A 16,749-nucleotide genomic window follows, 5' to 3' on the forward strand; every position below is an offset into this window, starting at 1 on the left:
ATGTGTAGAAATTTCAAGTTTCTCATCCACACCAAACACTATTTCAACCACAAGAGTGCACGCTTATTCAACCATTGAGTAGAATAATGAGAGTTCAACCAACCATATATACCACTCTCTTTCCAATTGAACATTTAACTTTAAAGCTGATAGTAAAATATCTCAACCTTACTAACACAAGATATTTTTAAAGTAAAAATAAAAAAAGCACAGACTCAGTGTTACTAGTTCGGGCAAACTGTCAAATTCACATGAGTTCAAGTTAAATAATTGATTAAGATTATAAATAAAAAATTTGATAGCTTGTTAAACCTATATATACTTGAGCTTGAATTTAGTGTTTGATAGATTCCAAAAAAATAATAAGTGACAACCACTTTTTAATTTTTATTTTCTTGAAAGAAGTTAAATTTTTTTTATTTCTTAAATTGTTTTAAAAAATTTAACTTAGTATTTGTTTTAAAACTTAATACAATCTAGTTTACCCATTTAAATATTCATTCCATCACATGATATTACGGCTATATCAGGCGCATTAATTTGGATCGATTCTCCACAATACCCCAAATTAGTTGTAGCTTAAAATTTCTCAATATTACCCTTCTAATTTCTAAAGTATCAATGTTACTACAAACTATTAAATAACCTACTTCTTAAATTTATTTTTTTAGTTTATATATATATATATATATATATATTTCTAAATGTATTTTGTAAAATATTATAGCATATATGTGGACTCAAGAGGAGAAAATGAGATAGAAATCAGAGAAAATAAAATAAAAATATGAAAAAGTTAGCTTTTGTTAGTTGGTTAGTAGTAAAGGGCAAAAATGAAACTTTATAAAAACTATAAGGGTACTATTGAAAATTTCAAACTATAAGAATAGAGGTAGAATATTGATAAATCTATAAAAGATATTTGGACATTGTATTGATAAAAACAAAAAACAGTCATCATTGACAAGCAATTAAAAGGTTGATTGATAAAAATATTTTTACCTTCATTAAGAAATGGCTTATTTGAAAGACAATAAAAATAAAAATAACATATAATAAAAAAATTATACTAAAAATAAACTCTGGAATAATTTAAAGGATGTTATAAAATTTATTTTTCAATAATTTCTCGTCTAATATTTTAATAAAAAAATATGCAATATATCAAAAACCATTAACATATATATCATAAACACTTAATTAATTTAAGTAAACATAATTAACAACAGTTGTATAGAGATTTTTTCACTTGAAATCGGCGATGAAAAAAAATTTCTATCAATTTCTTTCCAAATTTCACCTCAACTTCTAGTAACTAACCCTTCCGACGTCCAAACCCCCCATCCTACCCGTACAATTGAGGGCCAAATGACTAGAGAAGCTGCAAAAATAAATATTAAGACCTGGAATGTGCACGAGAGGATGGTGTTGCAAAAACAAAAGTCTTCCCGGGAGAGAAGGGTGAAAGAAGAGAAATTAGATGATGTTGTTAAACAAAAAAGAAGGGTTGTTGCACTGTGCCGCCATGCTACTCAAAAACATATCAGAGAGAGGGATAGCTCAGCAACCCAGCCTATGATCACCATGAGTCTGTTGAGTTGGAACTGCCATGGGTTGGGGCACCCAGGTGCAGTTCAATTTTTATGCAAGCTGCTTAAGCTTGAAACCCCCGAAATTGTGTTTTCATCGAAGACAAAACTTAAGAACAAAGAATTTGAAGGAGTTGAAAGAGAAGACTTCTTTCCTCAGTAGCCTATGTGTAGATTAATGTGGAGGAGAGGGTAATGGTAGAAAAGGTGGTTTAATTATGCTGTGAACAAAAGAATGGGATCTTCAGCTCAGAACCATGTCTTATCATTGTATTGATATGAATGTGCAGCAACTAGGTGTTAATTCACCTCGTTCAAAATTGGACATTGAGGCAGAAGAATCTGATTATCTTCAAGAAATAGAATATTTTCGGGTGAATTTTTTCTTGGTGTAACCAGTTTTTTGTTATAAAATACTTGCGAAGCATGCTTAAATGTCCTAAATATTTTCTATAAAATTAGAGAACCACTCCTTCATCTCTTTTTGTGTAATAACGGTAACCATAACTAACATTACTTTCACTTCCTAATCCTGCTTGCCAGATGCCAACAGAGGGAGGGGGGGAGGCAGCGGTGGTCGCGTGCAATAGCGGTAACCATAACTATAAACACTGTTTATCACTTTCTAACTATGATGAGCATTTGAATCATTGCTTACGCAGACCTGAACAAACCAAAGTCACTGATCCGCAGCTTCCACTGACACGACAAAAAATATTATTTGAGAAATTAGCACCGTTCAAGAAGCATTTGGGAAAACATAACAATTCTGAGTTAAGCTGTTGCTGGTTTGTGAAATATTTTTTCAACATGTGTTTGTTTTTTCTCAGGAAAAAAAAACTCGATTCACTGAGTACTAAAAAGTAAACACAGGGAAGGGAGGAGTGAAGAATGGTGCCCGATACATTGAAGGAAACCCATGCGCGCGATAAGTCATTTATTCATTACTGTAAATCAAAACAATTACTCCATCGGCAAATCTCGCCAGTGAATATAATATCGCTCTCTTTCTCTCTCTCTCTCTCTCTATATATATATATATATATATATATATATATATATATATATATTTCTCACCAGTTAACGAGGCACGCATTGATTCTTTAATTGAATAATTGCTAACTTACTTTATTAAAAACAAATCCTCAAATTATCTAACAAAATCTACCACTAAAACCCAGAACGATGAATGTCATTTCTTTTTTAGAATTGTTGTCAAGAAAATATATTTCATTAACGGTTTATTGGTACTGGGGCAATGCTCTTAGACAGAGTTGTGGAATACCCTTATTTCTATTATATATATATCGTTTATCCTAGAAAATAAGGCTTATATCGCTATTTTTTTTACAATTTCATTTCTTTTTTATTTTGAATATTAATTGAAGTGTTAAAATCTAAATACAATAAAGTTAATTCAGCCTCTCATCTGATTAGAAGTACGTAGATAAAGTCCCAAAATCATCTGTCAATGTAATGGAGCAGTTTTCAATTCTTAGATACAATGATATTTAAATTCATCATCATGCATTAGATAAAGCAACGGTCATGATTCAACACTAGAAAATGATTTCTAATTAGACAGCTAAACATAAATGCATATTAGACGCTTCATTTTGTTTTCCACGAGAAATCCTGTCATATTATAACAAGCATTGAGATCTATAACAATTATATTCATACCTTTAACCTTGTTTAATTATACCTTGCTCTAACAACTATATTCATACCTTTAACCTTGTTCTTGTTTCTTCAGCTTTAAAAATTCAAAAATCTCCATTCAAATTGTATTAGATTAATAACAATTTCATGCATCGAACTTCTTCCCTTTGCTTTCATTGAATTGGCGTTTCTCTTCGTTCATTTCATCAAACATATTTCAAAATGAAGTTTTCTTCCATCACATGATTTATTTTGATTGTGTATCTTTCAATATATATGGCCACCCGACTTCACCTTCAAATATACTCTCGTCTAACATCTTGTCTGCTGGTTTTTGATGCAATGGGCCTCTGTAGATTTAGAGCTCCAGGGAGTCTATTATCGCGACATTTGATAGTCTTTTGATGAGTTACCACGTGAAATGCTTTGGCTGGTGGACATATGCATCATAAAAACTAAAGGAGCGAGGAGTACCATTCCTCAGAGTCTGCATACAAAATTAAAGGATCCCCAAGAACGTCACACCTTCAAGATCGATATTGTTGGAAACTAAAAGAAGAAGAAAAGGAGAAAGAATAGAGGCAAAGCAAGGATAATTAATAAGAATATCGATATCTCTTTTCTTAATGTTTTTTTTTTTTTTTCCTAATCTTTCTTCAAAGTTAAGTATTTTTAATAAATCATGGGATTTGAAATTGGATCCAAAATTTTAATCCTTTCGTTATTATCGTTGGAAATAAAAATAAAATAAAAGAAAGCATGCCATTTATGACCGTTGCGCTATCAATAATTATATTAGCTGCTTTATTGATAGGCTTGGAACGGGTGGGTTCTAACTCTAATGACATCAACAGTACACTTTGCTATCTTGAATTAAATACGAAGGGAAACAGTCTCAACTCGTTTTTAATCTAACGTTTTTTTCTTATAAATGTGCTTAGGACCCATCGCTCCCACAGAGTAAATACAGTATTTATTCGAAAATCAGAGACACAGCAGGATATGTACCTGTGAACATAAATACACATACAACTATTCTGTTAAAAAAAATAAATTGACAAGTATTTGTCAAATTTCTGCAATGTAAGAAAAGATCCCGTCGGTAACATGTGCTGGCTGTATCTCTGGTTTTGGACAAGTGGACAGCAGACTTTGGTCGCCCTTGTTTCACGCTGTGTTATGGGGTGGAGCAAAATTTGAAATTTTTTCATATATATTTTAATTTTTTTAATATATTAATATTAAAAATAATTTTTTAAAAAATAAAAAATATTATTTTGAAATATTTTTAAATAAAAAATATTTTTTAAAAAAATCATTATCATACTTTCAAATACTATATATTTGTTTATTGCAAATTAATATCACGCTGTCAATCCAAACTCTCGTGCTATGGAAGGAGTTAAATGCTGCAGCTACGGAAATTAAAATCCTTCAATCCGAATTTATATGCGATGACGTCGACCCTTCAATCCTCCCTGCTTTTGTAAATAATAAAAAATAAACTCTCATCTGCTTCTGCTTTTTTTTTTTTTCTAAAAAATAAAAAATTTTCCAGAAACATTTTAATCTCGATAAATTGATCTATATATCTATTGATTTCACCCCAAAATAAAAAGTTTTCTCAAGGTTATCCTAAATGCATACTCTGTTTTGCAATGTTGCACTTTCCATCCACGCACTTCACTGATAGTTCACGGGAAATCATCCAAATTACATGGATAACGGCGGCTCATGCACTTTAGCTCGGCTCAAAAGAAGATAAAATCAGCCTTAATTAAAAAGTCAAATTCCAAGGCCAAAATTAAAATTAAAACCAAACCTAAATTGAGTCTAAGTTGATCTTTTTAAATATATTTTGGCACTCAAATTAAGCTGTTACTATTATTATTATTATTGAGCAGACTAGATTAATGCGCATGGTAGATTCATCTCAAATCTGGATGGTTTTTGTCAATACATGCACGGTATGAAACGGTAACTTACAAAATGAAAGTACAATAAGTTTTGACATTGAGAAAATATTCTTGCACACGAAAAAATTGAGAACTCATATGCATAGGGAACTAAACCCTATTTATTTTTATACTTTTAAAAAGATTTAAAATTGACATTATTATATGTGCCTGGTCCACAGTGATGACTCTGACTACTTGTAGTTTACGCATTAATAAATTCAAGAAAGCAATTAAATGAATCCAATGGATGGATGTTTGGCTCAAGTGCCCGAGGAAGAAAAGAAGAACTAGATGGCTCGGGCTTCAAATGGGATCTCATATTCCAGAGAGACGAACTAAACTCAGACGAACTAGATGGCTGGTTTTTTATGCAATGGGCCCATGTAGACTAAGAGCTTAGGACCCATCGCTCCCACAGAGTAAATACAGTATTTATTCGAAAATCAGACACAGCAGGACATGTAATTGTAAACATCAATACACATATAATAATACAAACAACCAACTATTATTATAAGAAAAATAAATTGATAATTTTTTGTCAAATCTCTGCAACGTAAGAAAAGATCTCGTCGGTAACATGTGCTGGCTGTATCTCTGGTTTTGGACAATTGGACAACAGACTTCGTCGCCCCTGTTTCACATTATGTTATGGCTCGAGCAAAATTTAATTTTTTTTTTATTATTTTAATATTAAAAATATTTTTTTAAAAAAAAAATTATTCCCATATATTTTCAAATAAAATTTATTCAAACACGCTTTTAAATACCTCGAATTAACATCACGCTGTCAATCCAAACTCTCATGACATGAAAGGAGTTAAATGCTACAGCTACGGAAATTAAAATCCTTCAATCCGAATTTATCTGCGATGACGTCGACCCTTCAATCCTCCCTGCTTTTCTAATTAATAAAAAATAAACTCTCATCTGCTTATGCTTTTTTTTTTTTTAAAAGAAAAAATACAAATTGGCCAGAAACATTTTAATCTCGATAAATTAACAATACTCTAAAAGAGCTTTTCCCGGGCCTTTTATTTTATTTTCATTGTACTAATATTTTTATGTATATTTTTTGTTTTTACATTTTTTTTCCATGAATTACTTCTTTTTAAAGAATAAATTATATATTTTTTTAAAAAATTATTTTTACTAATTTTTTTCTAATATTAAACTGGTTAAGAATTTAAATCTATCATAAAAAAAACATTATGAATTGTTACAATGTTTTCCTATATGATTTTTTTTTTTTTATGATTTTTTTTTTAAAATGATCATTTTTAGTTTTTTTTTTCTCATGTTAAGCAAGCTGAGGATTTAGTTTATAGTTATTTTTTTATAAAAAAAAACATTGTAGACTTGCTAAAGTGTTTTCCCACATGATTTTTTTTTGCTATAATTTTTTTCAAAACTGTTTTTATCTATTTTAATGTTTTTAATATTAAACTGGTTAAAAATTACAACTGTAGATTTTTTCAAAAAACACTATAAATTGCTATAGTGTTTTCCTGCATAGTTTTTTTTTTTCCTTTTTTTTTTTTATGATTTTTTTCAAAATTATTTTTATTGATTTTTTTTTAATATTGAGTTGGTTGAGAATTACAATTGTATATTTACTCACAAAACATTATAGATTATTACAATGTTTTCCCTACATGATGTTTTATATATATATATATATATATATATATATATATATTCAAAGTTATTTTTGTCTATTTTATTTTTTTAATATTATTTTAATTTAATTTTTCTAGAAAACATTGTAGATTGCAATAGTATTTCTCCATATAATTTTTTTTTTTTTTTCTACAAATCTATAATAATGCATAAACATATCATATCATAAGTCCACAGCAGCACGCCAATATGGCAACCAGTTGATCTCTATAACTATTGATTTCACTGCCAAAATAAAAAGTTTTCTCAACGTTATCCTAAATGCATACTCTGTTTCCCAATGCTGCACTTTCCATCCACGCACTTCACTGATAGTTCACGGGAAATCGTCCAAATTACATGGATAACGGCGGCTCATGCACTTTAACTCGGCTCAAAAGAAGATAAAATCAGCCTTAATTAAAAAAATCAAATTCCAATGCGAAAATTAAAATTAAAATTAAAACCAAGCCTAAATTGAGTCTAAGTTGATCTTTTTTAATATATTTTGGCACTCAAACTAAGTTGTTATTATTATTATTGAGCAGACTAGGTTAATGCATGCGCATGATCGATTCATCTCAAATGTCTGGATGGTTTTTGTCAATACATCTCTAACATACAAAATGAAAGTACAATACTTTCATAGAATTTGCACTCAAAATTTTTCGTACTCGTACTGGTTTGCATGCACGCTCCATTTATAGGTTCGGCGGCATTGAGCTTCTCTAAAAAGCGGATTCTATCATATATATCCTACCGAGTATCGACGGATAATTTAATTTTGCTATAATATATGTGATGTAATGTGCAAACAAAGAATCCCAGGTAGCTAGCAGTTGATGAGATCTTGTTAATTCGTTTGCTTCTTCTTTCCCATTTCAGGCGAGGATTTGATCGAATATTTCATATGTAATTTCTTCTGGGGGGTATTCACATGCAATTAAAGCAGTAGTATTTATTATTTCATCTTGTAAAAATAAATAATTTATGGATGATAAATAATATATAGCTCTCGGAATTTTAATTAATACTATCAACTGCCCAATGTATTGCACTAGAAAAATAAATCACGAAGGAGACTGGAGAGAGCTAGAGTGACCGCATGACTGGCTGAAAGGGCAAGGAAATAACTGCTGTCCGTTGAAAATTAAAGATTTCTCTCAAAAGCTGCTCTAATTTTCAGTCCCTTTTTCACGCCTGAGGCTGGTTGTCAGGTAAGAGATTCTTACTGTTATTTTTTAAAATATATTAAAATAATATTTTTTATTCTTAAAAAATTATTTTCAATATCATCACATTAAAATAATCTAAAAATATTAAATAAATATTAATTTAAATAAAAAAAAAATTAAATAAAAAAATAAACAGTACTGTACAATTTCAGTCTTTCTAATTCTAGTAATTTCAAGGTGGATTTGTACGGATCCACATCGACAATATTCATTATATTACCCAGAGCGCGCCTATATATTGTGCACGTGTTTTTCTAATTCACTTGTCTACCCCTGATATTTCTCCTTACCTTCCACGTCAAGTCTTTCTCTCTCATCAACCTAAAGTTGGCTATCATAGTACCCTCGGTTGGTCTGAAATATGGTAAAGTCTCAATGCTTTGAGAAGGTGGGACTGAAGAAAGGGCCATGGACTCCTGAAGAAGACCAGAAGCTTTTGGCTTACGTCGAAGAGCATGGCCATGGAAGCTGGCAAGCCTTGCCTGCCAAAGCTGGTGATTTACATTAACAAACCCTTTATTTACTCCCAATTATTTATTCACTTGGTGCCCTAGTCTTTATTAAACGATAGCTTGATTGTTATCCCTTCCTTTTGTTTTTTGGTGTGTGTGTGTGTGTAGGACTTCAGAGATGCGGGAAGAGCTGTAGACTCAGGTGGACCAACTACCTTCGGCCAGATATCAAGAGAGGAAAGTTTAATTTGCAGGAAGAACAATCAATCATTCAGCTGCATGCTCTTCTTGGAAACAGGTGAGATGGTAGTTCCTCGCGGTGATATATAGGATCTTGAAATTGACGGTCACACTCTCATATATGTGGTCTCATCTCATGGTTTCCACTTTGGTATTATTATTCCTTCGATGATCTTTGGTTTCCGGATTTTGTGTCCGCTCTCAGATCAGGAAAGGCACATGATGGTGTGAATGCGTTGAAAATCATACTCTTAAAATTTGAGAAAAACAAATTGTTTAAAATTAATTTTTATACATATTTTAAAATTATTTTAATGTTTTAATATAAAAAAATAAAAAAATATATTATTTTAATACATACCTAAATTCGAGAGGATGTTTTGATATAAAACTATATTCTTCGTATCATACAAATCACTACGTACCAAGTATTATAAACTCTAGGTTGAGACGATGACACGCATGATGCTTTGTACGTGAAGATGACCGTACGTCTTGTTTTATACAGGTGGTCAGCCATTGCTACACACTTGCCGAAAAGAACCGATAACGAGATCAAGAATTACTGGAACACACATCTTAAGAAAAGATTAGACAAAATGGGCATTGATCCTGTGACCCACAAGCCAAAAGCTGATTCTTTCGGCTCCGGAAGTGGCCATTCCAAGGGTTCTGCCAATTTAAGCCACATGGCTCAATGGGAGAGTGCTCGACTAGAGGCCGAAGCCAGATTGGTCCGTGAGTCAAAGTTAAGTGTACCTAATCCTCCCAAAAACCTTCTAGGCTCTGCAGTTTCAGCTCAAGTCTCCGACAAAGGTAGTGCAGCTCCAACAGAAAGACCACGGTGTCTTGATGTACTCAAAGCATGGCAAGGGGTCGTTTTCAGCATGTTCTCGGTAGGCAGCAGTGACTCTCTTGAGTCTCCAACATCCACTTTGAATTTCTCAGAAAATGCATTAGCCATCCCACTCATTGGAGTTCAGAAAAATCCAACCACCACACTAGCTTTTGCCACAAATAATGCTACATGCAACAGTGGGACTACGGCCAGTGAGTTTGATAGGGGAAACCAGTTGGAGTGCTTTGAGAAACTCAAAGAACCAGCACAAGTGAAACGAAATTTGGACAGTTCAATGGCAATTCATGATACAAGCCCGTTTGCCGGCGATCATAATGCGTGGTTTGTTGACTCTTCAGCGAATGAAAACGCACCTATCATTGATGGATTTTCGGAAATTTTAGTGTGTAATTCTCTGGACCACAACCCGACCTTTTCTGGAGAGAATATTAATGATAACTATGCTGGTAATCTTGAAGATATTTATTGGAATAGCTTACTCAATCTGGTGGATGCTTCTCAAACTGGGTCATCTGTATTTTGATCATCTACACTAATAGCTACTTTTATAAATAGTTCTAGTACTATAAAGAAGAAGAAGACGAAAAGGAGCCTAATTGTAGGGTTTGACTGAGGGACTCGTAATGGTTAATTTCATTGCATCGAGTGTAACATCAGACCTTTATAAATAAAGGTTCCTTAGATGTTCTATCTGTTAATTTCATTGCATGATCAAGTGTAACATTAGATCTTTATAAATGAAGGTTCTTTAGATGTTCTATCTGTTAATTTCATTGCATGATCAAGTGTAACATTAGATCTTTATATATTGAATATATGACGTAAAGACACTAGTTTAGAAAGATTTATTGCGATATGGAATTTTTTTAAGTAATTAGTCAATTCAATATCATTCTTGTATAAAATTTATGTTGATACATCACCCATGGTTTTTCTTAGCCCAATTATCATGATAGAAGGGAAGGAAATGAGTTTCTTGATTTGCAAAAAAAAAAAGAGAAAATGAGTTTCTTGATTTGCAAAAAAAAAAAAAAAAAGGCTTATTAAGAGACCGTTTGGTAGTGCGGTCGAAACTGCGTTTCGTCAAATTTCAAAATTTTTTTTTTTTTTTTGCTAAAATTAAGTTCAGTTTTGTACTTTTTGGATCGTTTTGATGTGCTGATGTCAAAAATGATTTTTAAAAAATAAAAAAACATCATTAGCATGTATTTCGGCACAAAAAGCTATTTGAAAAGCAACCGCTACCACACTACCAAACACGCTCTAAACCTTAGGGCACACATTAAGTATTATATATCGGAATGCATTTATTAGGCTTTATTTATAATTAAATTATGATAAAATATATAAAAAAAATTATTCAAATAAAAATCAATGATATTAATTTAATACGTTAGATAATTATTATTTCATGTGGTAATGTTTTTAAATATTTATAATTAACTCTAAACAAGGAAACTACATGAATTAATCCTAGAAACCCGAACCCCTAAACTTCTTGTTTTTTTTTAATTAATCATCTCCCCCAATTTCTTATGCCTTCCAAATAAAGATTGGATTTAGTTGTCTTTACCTAACGCCATCTTGTATATCTGCGAAAAAACAATCCTGGTCTGTGTTTTGAAAATGCATTAATAAATGGAGGTGTCGCATCTCTTATCACAGTGTCTCGCTATCTCAGGCAGAGAGCAGTAGCCCTCGAGGATATCGGGCAGACGAGTGATATGAGGCAACCCAACAAGGACCGTCTGAGAAATGCACGGAGCAAGTCATTAATTCATGACCCAAGGTTGTCTTCTTTATCTACACGCATCGTAATATTGTGATTATTATTTTTCCACGCGAGTCAAGCATCTATCTGTAATATTTTTAATTTGTTTTTTTCATAAGCCGAGATCAATTAAAACACTGATTAAGTGGGAATCTACATGGAGAAGGGAGCACAAAACAGAGGCTGAGGAAAAACAACAACCGAAAACAGAGCAACAAAAAGGGAAGACATGAGCTAAATAAAAGTGCAGAAACAAAAAGAAAAACCACCGGATAAAGGGAATGGGCAAACACAGATGACGAGCCATTTGTTGCCGCCATTGAATTAACTGAAGGATCTCTCCCTGGACGTAGAAGCCACTTGGTGGACACTATATTAACAGATATGGTGTCTCGACGGCAATAACATTTTCCCGTTAAGCTATTATTGATTATCGCAATGATGTCTGCATATGCTATCCCATCTAATCTTACTGCCGCCATTCAGTGTTTGCACATATATTTGTTAAATGCCTGTACCTCTTAATTACGATCTGCTCGATCTCCTTCTTTGTGTTTTCCGGTGCTCGTTTGTTGTGGTTTTTTTAAAGAACATTTTGGCACTTCACTTTCTATTTCCTTCTTTTAATTATTATTTTTGTTTCTTCAAATAAAATTACATAATATTTGCAAAACTATCCAGTTCTTCCAGGACTATATATTGAATAAGATCATATTTTTTTTGGTAAAATTAGCAATTGTTTTAGAAATATTCATGCTTGAAATGATAAATTAATAACAACAACAATATTTTCAGCATCTTTCCTTTTCTTTTATGCATTCATCGCTGTATGTGGTAACAGGTAACAGTTCACCCTATAGCTTGGAAATCATGGTCAGTTGCAAAGACGTGGTGGAGATTGAGTGGTGTAGGTTTGTAGAAGCAAGGACAAATAGAATGTTGACAGCCTGTTTCGCAAGAGAAGAGGAAGTTTAGTAGCGCGTGGCGAACTTGAGCCGTAAATTGGTCATGGAGCAAGAACACTTAAAAAAAAACAAAGAAAGCAGGGTATTAATTCATTTGGGCCCAAATGCAACCAATGGTCTCTTGTTTTAGAGATTTTAAGAGAATAAAAAACACCCACAAGCAGCAGTCCGTAATTCCGTATAATATGAATTGCGGGTTGGTTGTTATCATTTTCTTCTCTAGTCACTGGCTGTCTCTTTCAATGTTTGTTTTTATATTATGTTTGTTTGGCTTTTAATTGCAGGTGTTTTTGCTAGGTTTTTAATTCATTGGTTTAAATAATATGTATTCTCCGAGAGGCAGCAATGCTTATGGTGCCCAATCTGACTATGCTCAATATGTAAGAACTTTCTTTTACGTGCTGTTCACTGCAAAGTAAAAATTGCAGCTTTTCTTGTAATTAGGCCAGATTATTTTTTTTCACCGTCTTTTGATTTTGATGACATATGAATGACTGAAAATTGCTGTTCTTGGGCAATTTCTTTCGGTGTATGTTGTCTAAGTGTGTGTTTGTTATTGTGGATGAGGTGCTTTTCAAAATTGATTTTTAATTGAAAATGTATTAAAATGATTTCTTATTTTTATTTTTAAAATCATCACATCAAAACCATTATAAATTACTTCAAAAATCATCAATTTAATGTTTTTGAGGTGAAAAAGAATTTGAAAAGCAGAAACAAACACAATGCCACAGCTTGATTAGTTGATAATTATCCATGCTGTGTTCTGGTGTAATTTTTTTCTTCCCGTGTGAGGGGTCGTGGAGTAAAGGTCTCATTTTTAAATTTGTAATCTCGTCTTCTCGCTATTTGTTTTTCTTTTTTCATAACTGGGAGCTGCTTATTCTAGAAGTTTTCCTTTGTAATTCGAGCATTTTGTTCTTTCTTACTGCTCGTTAATTTTGATTGTACGCAAATCAGTAAAATTATTGTAGCTTTTCTTGTAATTTGGACAGCCACTCTTATGTGTATTACTTTTGATTGATTCGGGATATAGTGTCTCATGCTTTGATGATACGGTACTCTTGTGAGCGAGTTGTGGATAAAGCTGTCATTTTTTTAATTGAAATCTGGTTAGCTAGGAATGACCTATTCTGGGAGCTCTGTTGGGGGGCATGATGGGGGCTCTCAACATTCATTGGCCTCTAGGCATTCATCGATTCTAGGTGGTCCTCAGGAGGCTGATGTTGGTGGATTCAGAGATATGCTTCAACCACATCACATTATGAAGGAGGGCCAATACAGAGCAGTTTATGGCTCAGCTTCCATGAGTGGTGCTCAACAGGTCTTTTTTACTCCTATTCATTGTTATTTCGGAATTTTTTTTTTCTAATTTAAGTATATCTATACCCTGACATAATCCTTATAGTCATGTGTTCTGTTTTTCTTTAGCTTATTTCCACGTTTTCTAGTAATTAATCAGTAATGTGGGTTGAAATTCTTGCTACTGCATGTATTAAGATAATATCCTTACTTAATGTGAAGTACTTGCTAGTTGCTCCAAATTTCTTAGGATCTAAGATTACATCACACATTGATGAAGGAATTTTTTTTTTTTTTATGCTCTCATGTTTGTGGTCCCTGAAATCTTGAATAGGACAAAATGTTCTGTATCCAAAACTAACTTCATCTAAATAATTTATGTTCTTCTTTGTTTGTGCTCCTAAATACTTTGGCTGTAAGTTTAGTCTGCTGCGTTGTAAATCTACTCAAAATAAAGATAATGACTTGCAGTCTGATATGAAAGCTGAGAAGGACTACAGTGAGGATCAACCAAAGAATACCTCAGATACCATCAGTCCTGTAGCTACACAAGGTACTGGTATCAAAACTACCATAAAAAAGAAAATAATTAAGAAAGTAATGAAAAGAAAGCTCAATGGTTCAGGAGGAGCCAGTGGTGGGACCGGTGACCTTAGAAAATAATTCTTAACACTAAGTCAAAATCCCCAATTGCAGAGAAGCAAGCTAGGTGTGCCTAATTCAAGCGAGATGAGGGATCTCAAGGAGGATAAGAAGCATGAAAAGGAAAGTGACCAGAAAAGCAGCTCAGGGACTAAAACTGAAGTTAAGGCTGACAAGCAAAAGGTTGCTCTGAAGGATAATGCTAACAGTAAGGGAGGAAAGTTGAAGGTTTATGAAAGATTGAAGGAAGATAACAAGGACAAAGGTGGATAAGATGAGTCCTGGAACAAATCAAATAAGAAGTAAAGGAAAAGAGGAAGCCTGAAGAACCTCCTAGACACCCTGGACTTGTTTTGAAAACAAAAGGCAACAAGGAAGGCAAAATAGGTTTTGATTATTGCTTGGCACATATTTATGCTACTAACTGCTACATTAAAAGGCATAAGCAACTTATATTAATTGTCAGTGTTGTCCAAAAAAAAAGACCAATAATATGAAACACTTTGCCTTAACTTAATATTATTGCCTAATGATGCATTCGGTGCCACATCTGTGCTCTTTATCACTTTCCCTCGACGCACTTTTGGAGTACACTGGTAAGGATGTTGAAGAATCAACATTTGAGGTTTGCCTTGATAATACCGTGTTATATTTTTCCTTTGTGTATGCCTAAATTCAATGAAACTCTTTGTGTGCTGAGAGTAATTTAACTGTTCTACTACTTTTGCAGCTCGCACTGTTTGCTGAATCACTATATGAGATGCTTCAGTATCAAATGGGATCTCGTCTTTTGACGTTTCTCCAGGTTGGTTCACAATGGTTACTCCATCTACATGAATGTTACTTGATTCAGTTGCTAAGGCATTTTCCAGTGTTCCTCTCTTATATGCAGAAGCCACAAATAAAATTCATAAGAAAAAGAAATCGACGCAAGAGGCAGTGGGGGGGAATGGATGTGAAGGACGACAAGAAATCATTAGGAAGGCACCTGAAGACTAGTGAGCTCTACCTCTGAAAGCTAAATCTGCTAACAGTGAAATGTCAAGTGCAGATCAGCCGGATGACGAAAAAACTGTCATGGAGGAGGATACTTCTGTTGATCCTATTAAGAAGCCAAAGCAGGAAGAAGAAAGTGAAGCTGAGGAAGACCCAGAGGAAGATCCTGAAGGATGTGAAGAAATGGAGGATCCTGAAGAATATGAACAAATGGATGGCCCTGGGCATGACTCATCCAACGAGGCAAGAATTCTTCTTTATAATCTTTCAGACAAGCTCTCTCATGCAAAATAGTCGCATATCAAGTTGGGGAAGTCTAAGATGGATTGCATGTTAAAAGTTTCCAGTTCAAGTTTGATAATTTATTATAATATTGGTTTTCCTGTAAAACCATTGAGATTCAATACGACATCCTGTATAAGTTGTTTTATTGGGTGAAATGCTAAACAGAAAAAAGATGAGGGGAAGACCAGTGGGGATGCTGAGCATGAACCTCGGGCTGGTGATGAAAGAGACAAGACAGAGGAAGCAATTGAGGACAAAACTGACTTGAAAGATGCAGGTACAAAACCCAAGTCTGTTGCAGATTTGTCTGGAAAAAAAAGATGACAAGGTGGAGACAGAAGAAAGAGCTGTCTGGGAAGGAGGCTGTGATTGATAAGGAATTATTGGAGCCATGTTCTCAGAAACTTAATTCCCTTTTCTTTGTCTGCAATTTGAGAATATCAGGATTGTTCTTACATCTACCCCCTATCAATATTTCTTTTTTGGGACAGGCTTTCAGGTGTTTTGACTGGAATCAAACTGGCTACATCAGGTTAAGACTAAAATTCCTAATTTTGCTCTTTGTCAGCGTCTGGGAGTGTTGAGGATTAACTGCCGCCTATTCAGGTTGAAGACATGAGGTTGATTATACACAGCTTGGGGACATTTCTTTCCCACACGAAAATCAAGGTGAGAACTGTGCTTCTGTATCCTCTCAGCTTCACCCATAAGGGTTGCACTCGTACAAATGTGCTGTTTCTAGTTTCCAATAGTTTTTTGCATCAGGAACTTGTGCAAAGTGCTTTGTTGGAGAGCAACACTGGGAGGGAAGACTGCATTCTCTATAATAAGCTGGTCAGAATGAATCATTTGATATTGTAGGTTTTCGGGCTGCTCTGGTCTGTACTGCAGTCACCCTGCTGTTACAATGCACCTTTGCTCCCTTGAGAGTGCATGGAACTGTATTAGTTTTGAGGTCACCATATCTTACTGTCAACAGAAATTATTTATAACTTTACTTTTGTAATGGGGGGAAAATAGATTACATTATTTCTTGTTAATGAAAAAGAAAATGGCAGGTATTGATGATAATGAAGTATTTTCATATGCCTAATTTGGAGTTATGCTCAAATCCCCTGTTCCAAGAGTGGCGAA

General features: G+C 33.4%; 1 protein-coding gene and 1 pseudogene across 1 annotated transcript; both read left to right on the forward strand.

The window, feature by feature from the left end:
• Window positions 1–8,371: 8,371 nt before the first annotated feature.
• On the forward strand, window positions 8,372–10,405 carry LOC118062553 (transcription factor MYB16). The gene is made up of 3 exons (XM_035076365.2): window positions 8,372–8,597; window positions 8,724–8,853; window positions 9,304–10,405. The coding sequence occupies exons 1-3, from the start codon at window positions 8,465–8,467 to the stop codon at window positions 10,175–10,177; spliced, it is 1,137 nt and encodes a 378-aa protein (XP_034932256.1). The 5' UTR covers window positions 8,372–8,464; the 3' UTR covers window positions 10,178–10,405.
• Window positions 10,406–11,462: 1,057 nt separating this feature from the next.
• On the forward strand, window positions 11,463–16,708 carry LOC118062555 (uncharacterized; annotated as a pseudogene).
• Window positions 16,709–16,749: the final 41 nt, after the last annotated feature.

This window comes from Populus alba, chromosome 8, assembly GCF_005239225.2.
Source record: "Populus alba chromosome 8, ASM523922v2, whole genome shotgun sequence".
Classification (NCBI taxonomy): Eukaryota; Viridiplantae; Streptophyta; class Magnoliopsida; order Malpighiales; family Salicaceae; genus Populus; species Populus alba.

Bases quoted from the DNA above. Each gene is read 5' to 3' on its own strand.
- LOC118062553 (XM_035076365.2), top strand. From the start codon at position 8,465: ATGGTAAAGTCTCAATGCTTTGAGAAGGTGGGACTGAAGAAAGGGCCA. The intron at 8,598-8,723 runs GTGATTTACATT...GTGTGTGTGTAG, and splicing joins AGCCTTGCCTGCCAAAGCTG to GACTTCAGAGATGCGGGAAG. The intron at 8,854-9,303 runs GTGAGATGGTAG...TGTTTTATACAG, and splicing joins CATGCTCTTCTTGGAAACAG to GTGGTCAGCCATTGCTACAC.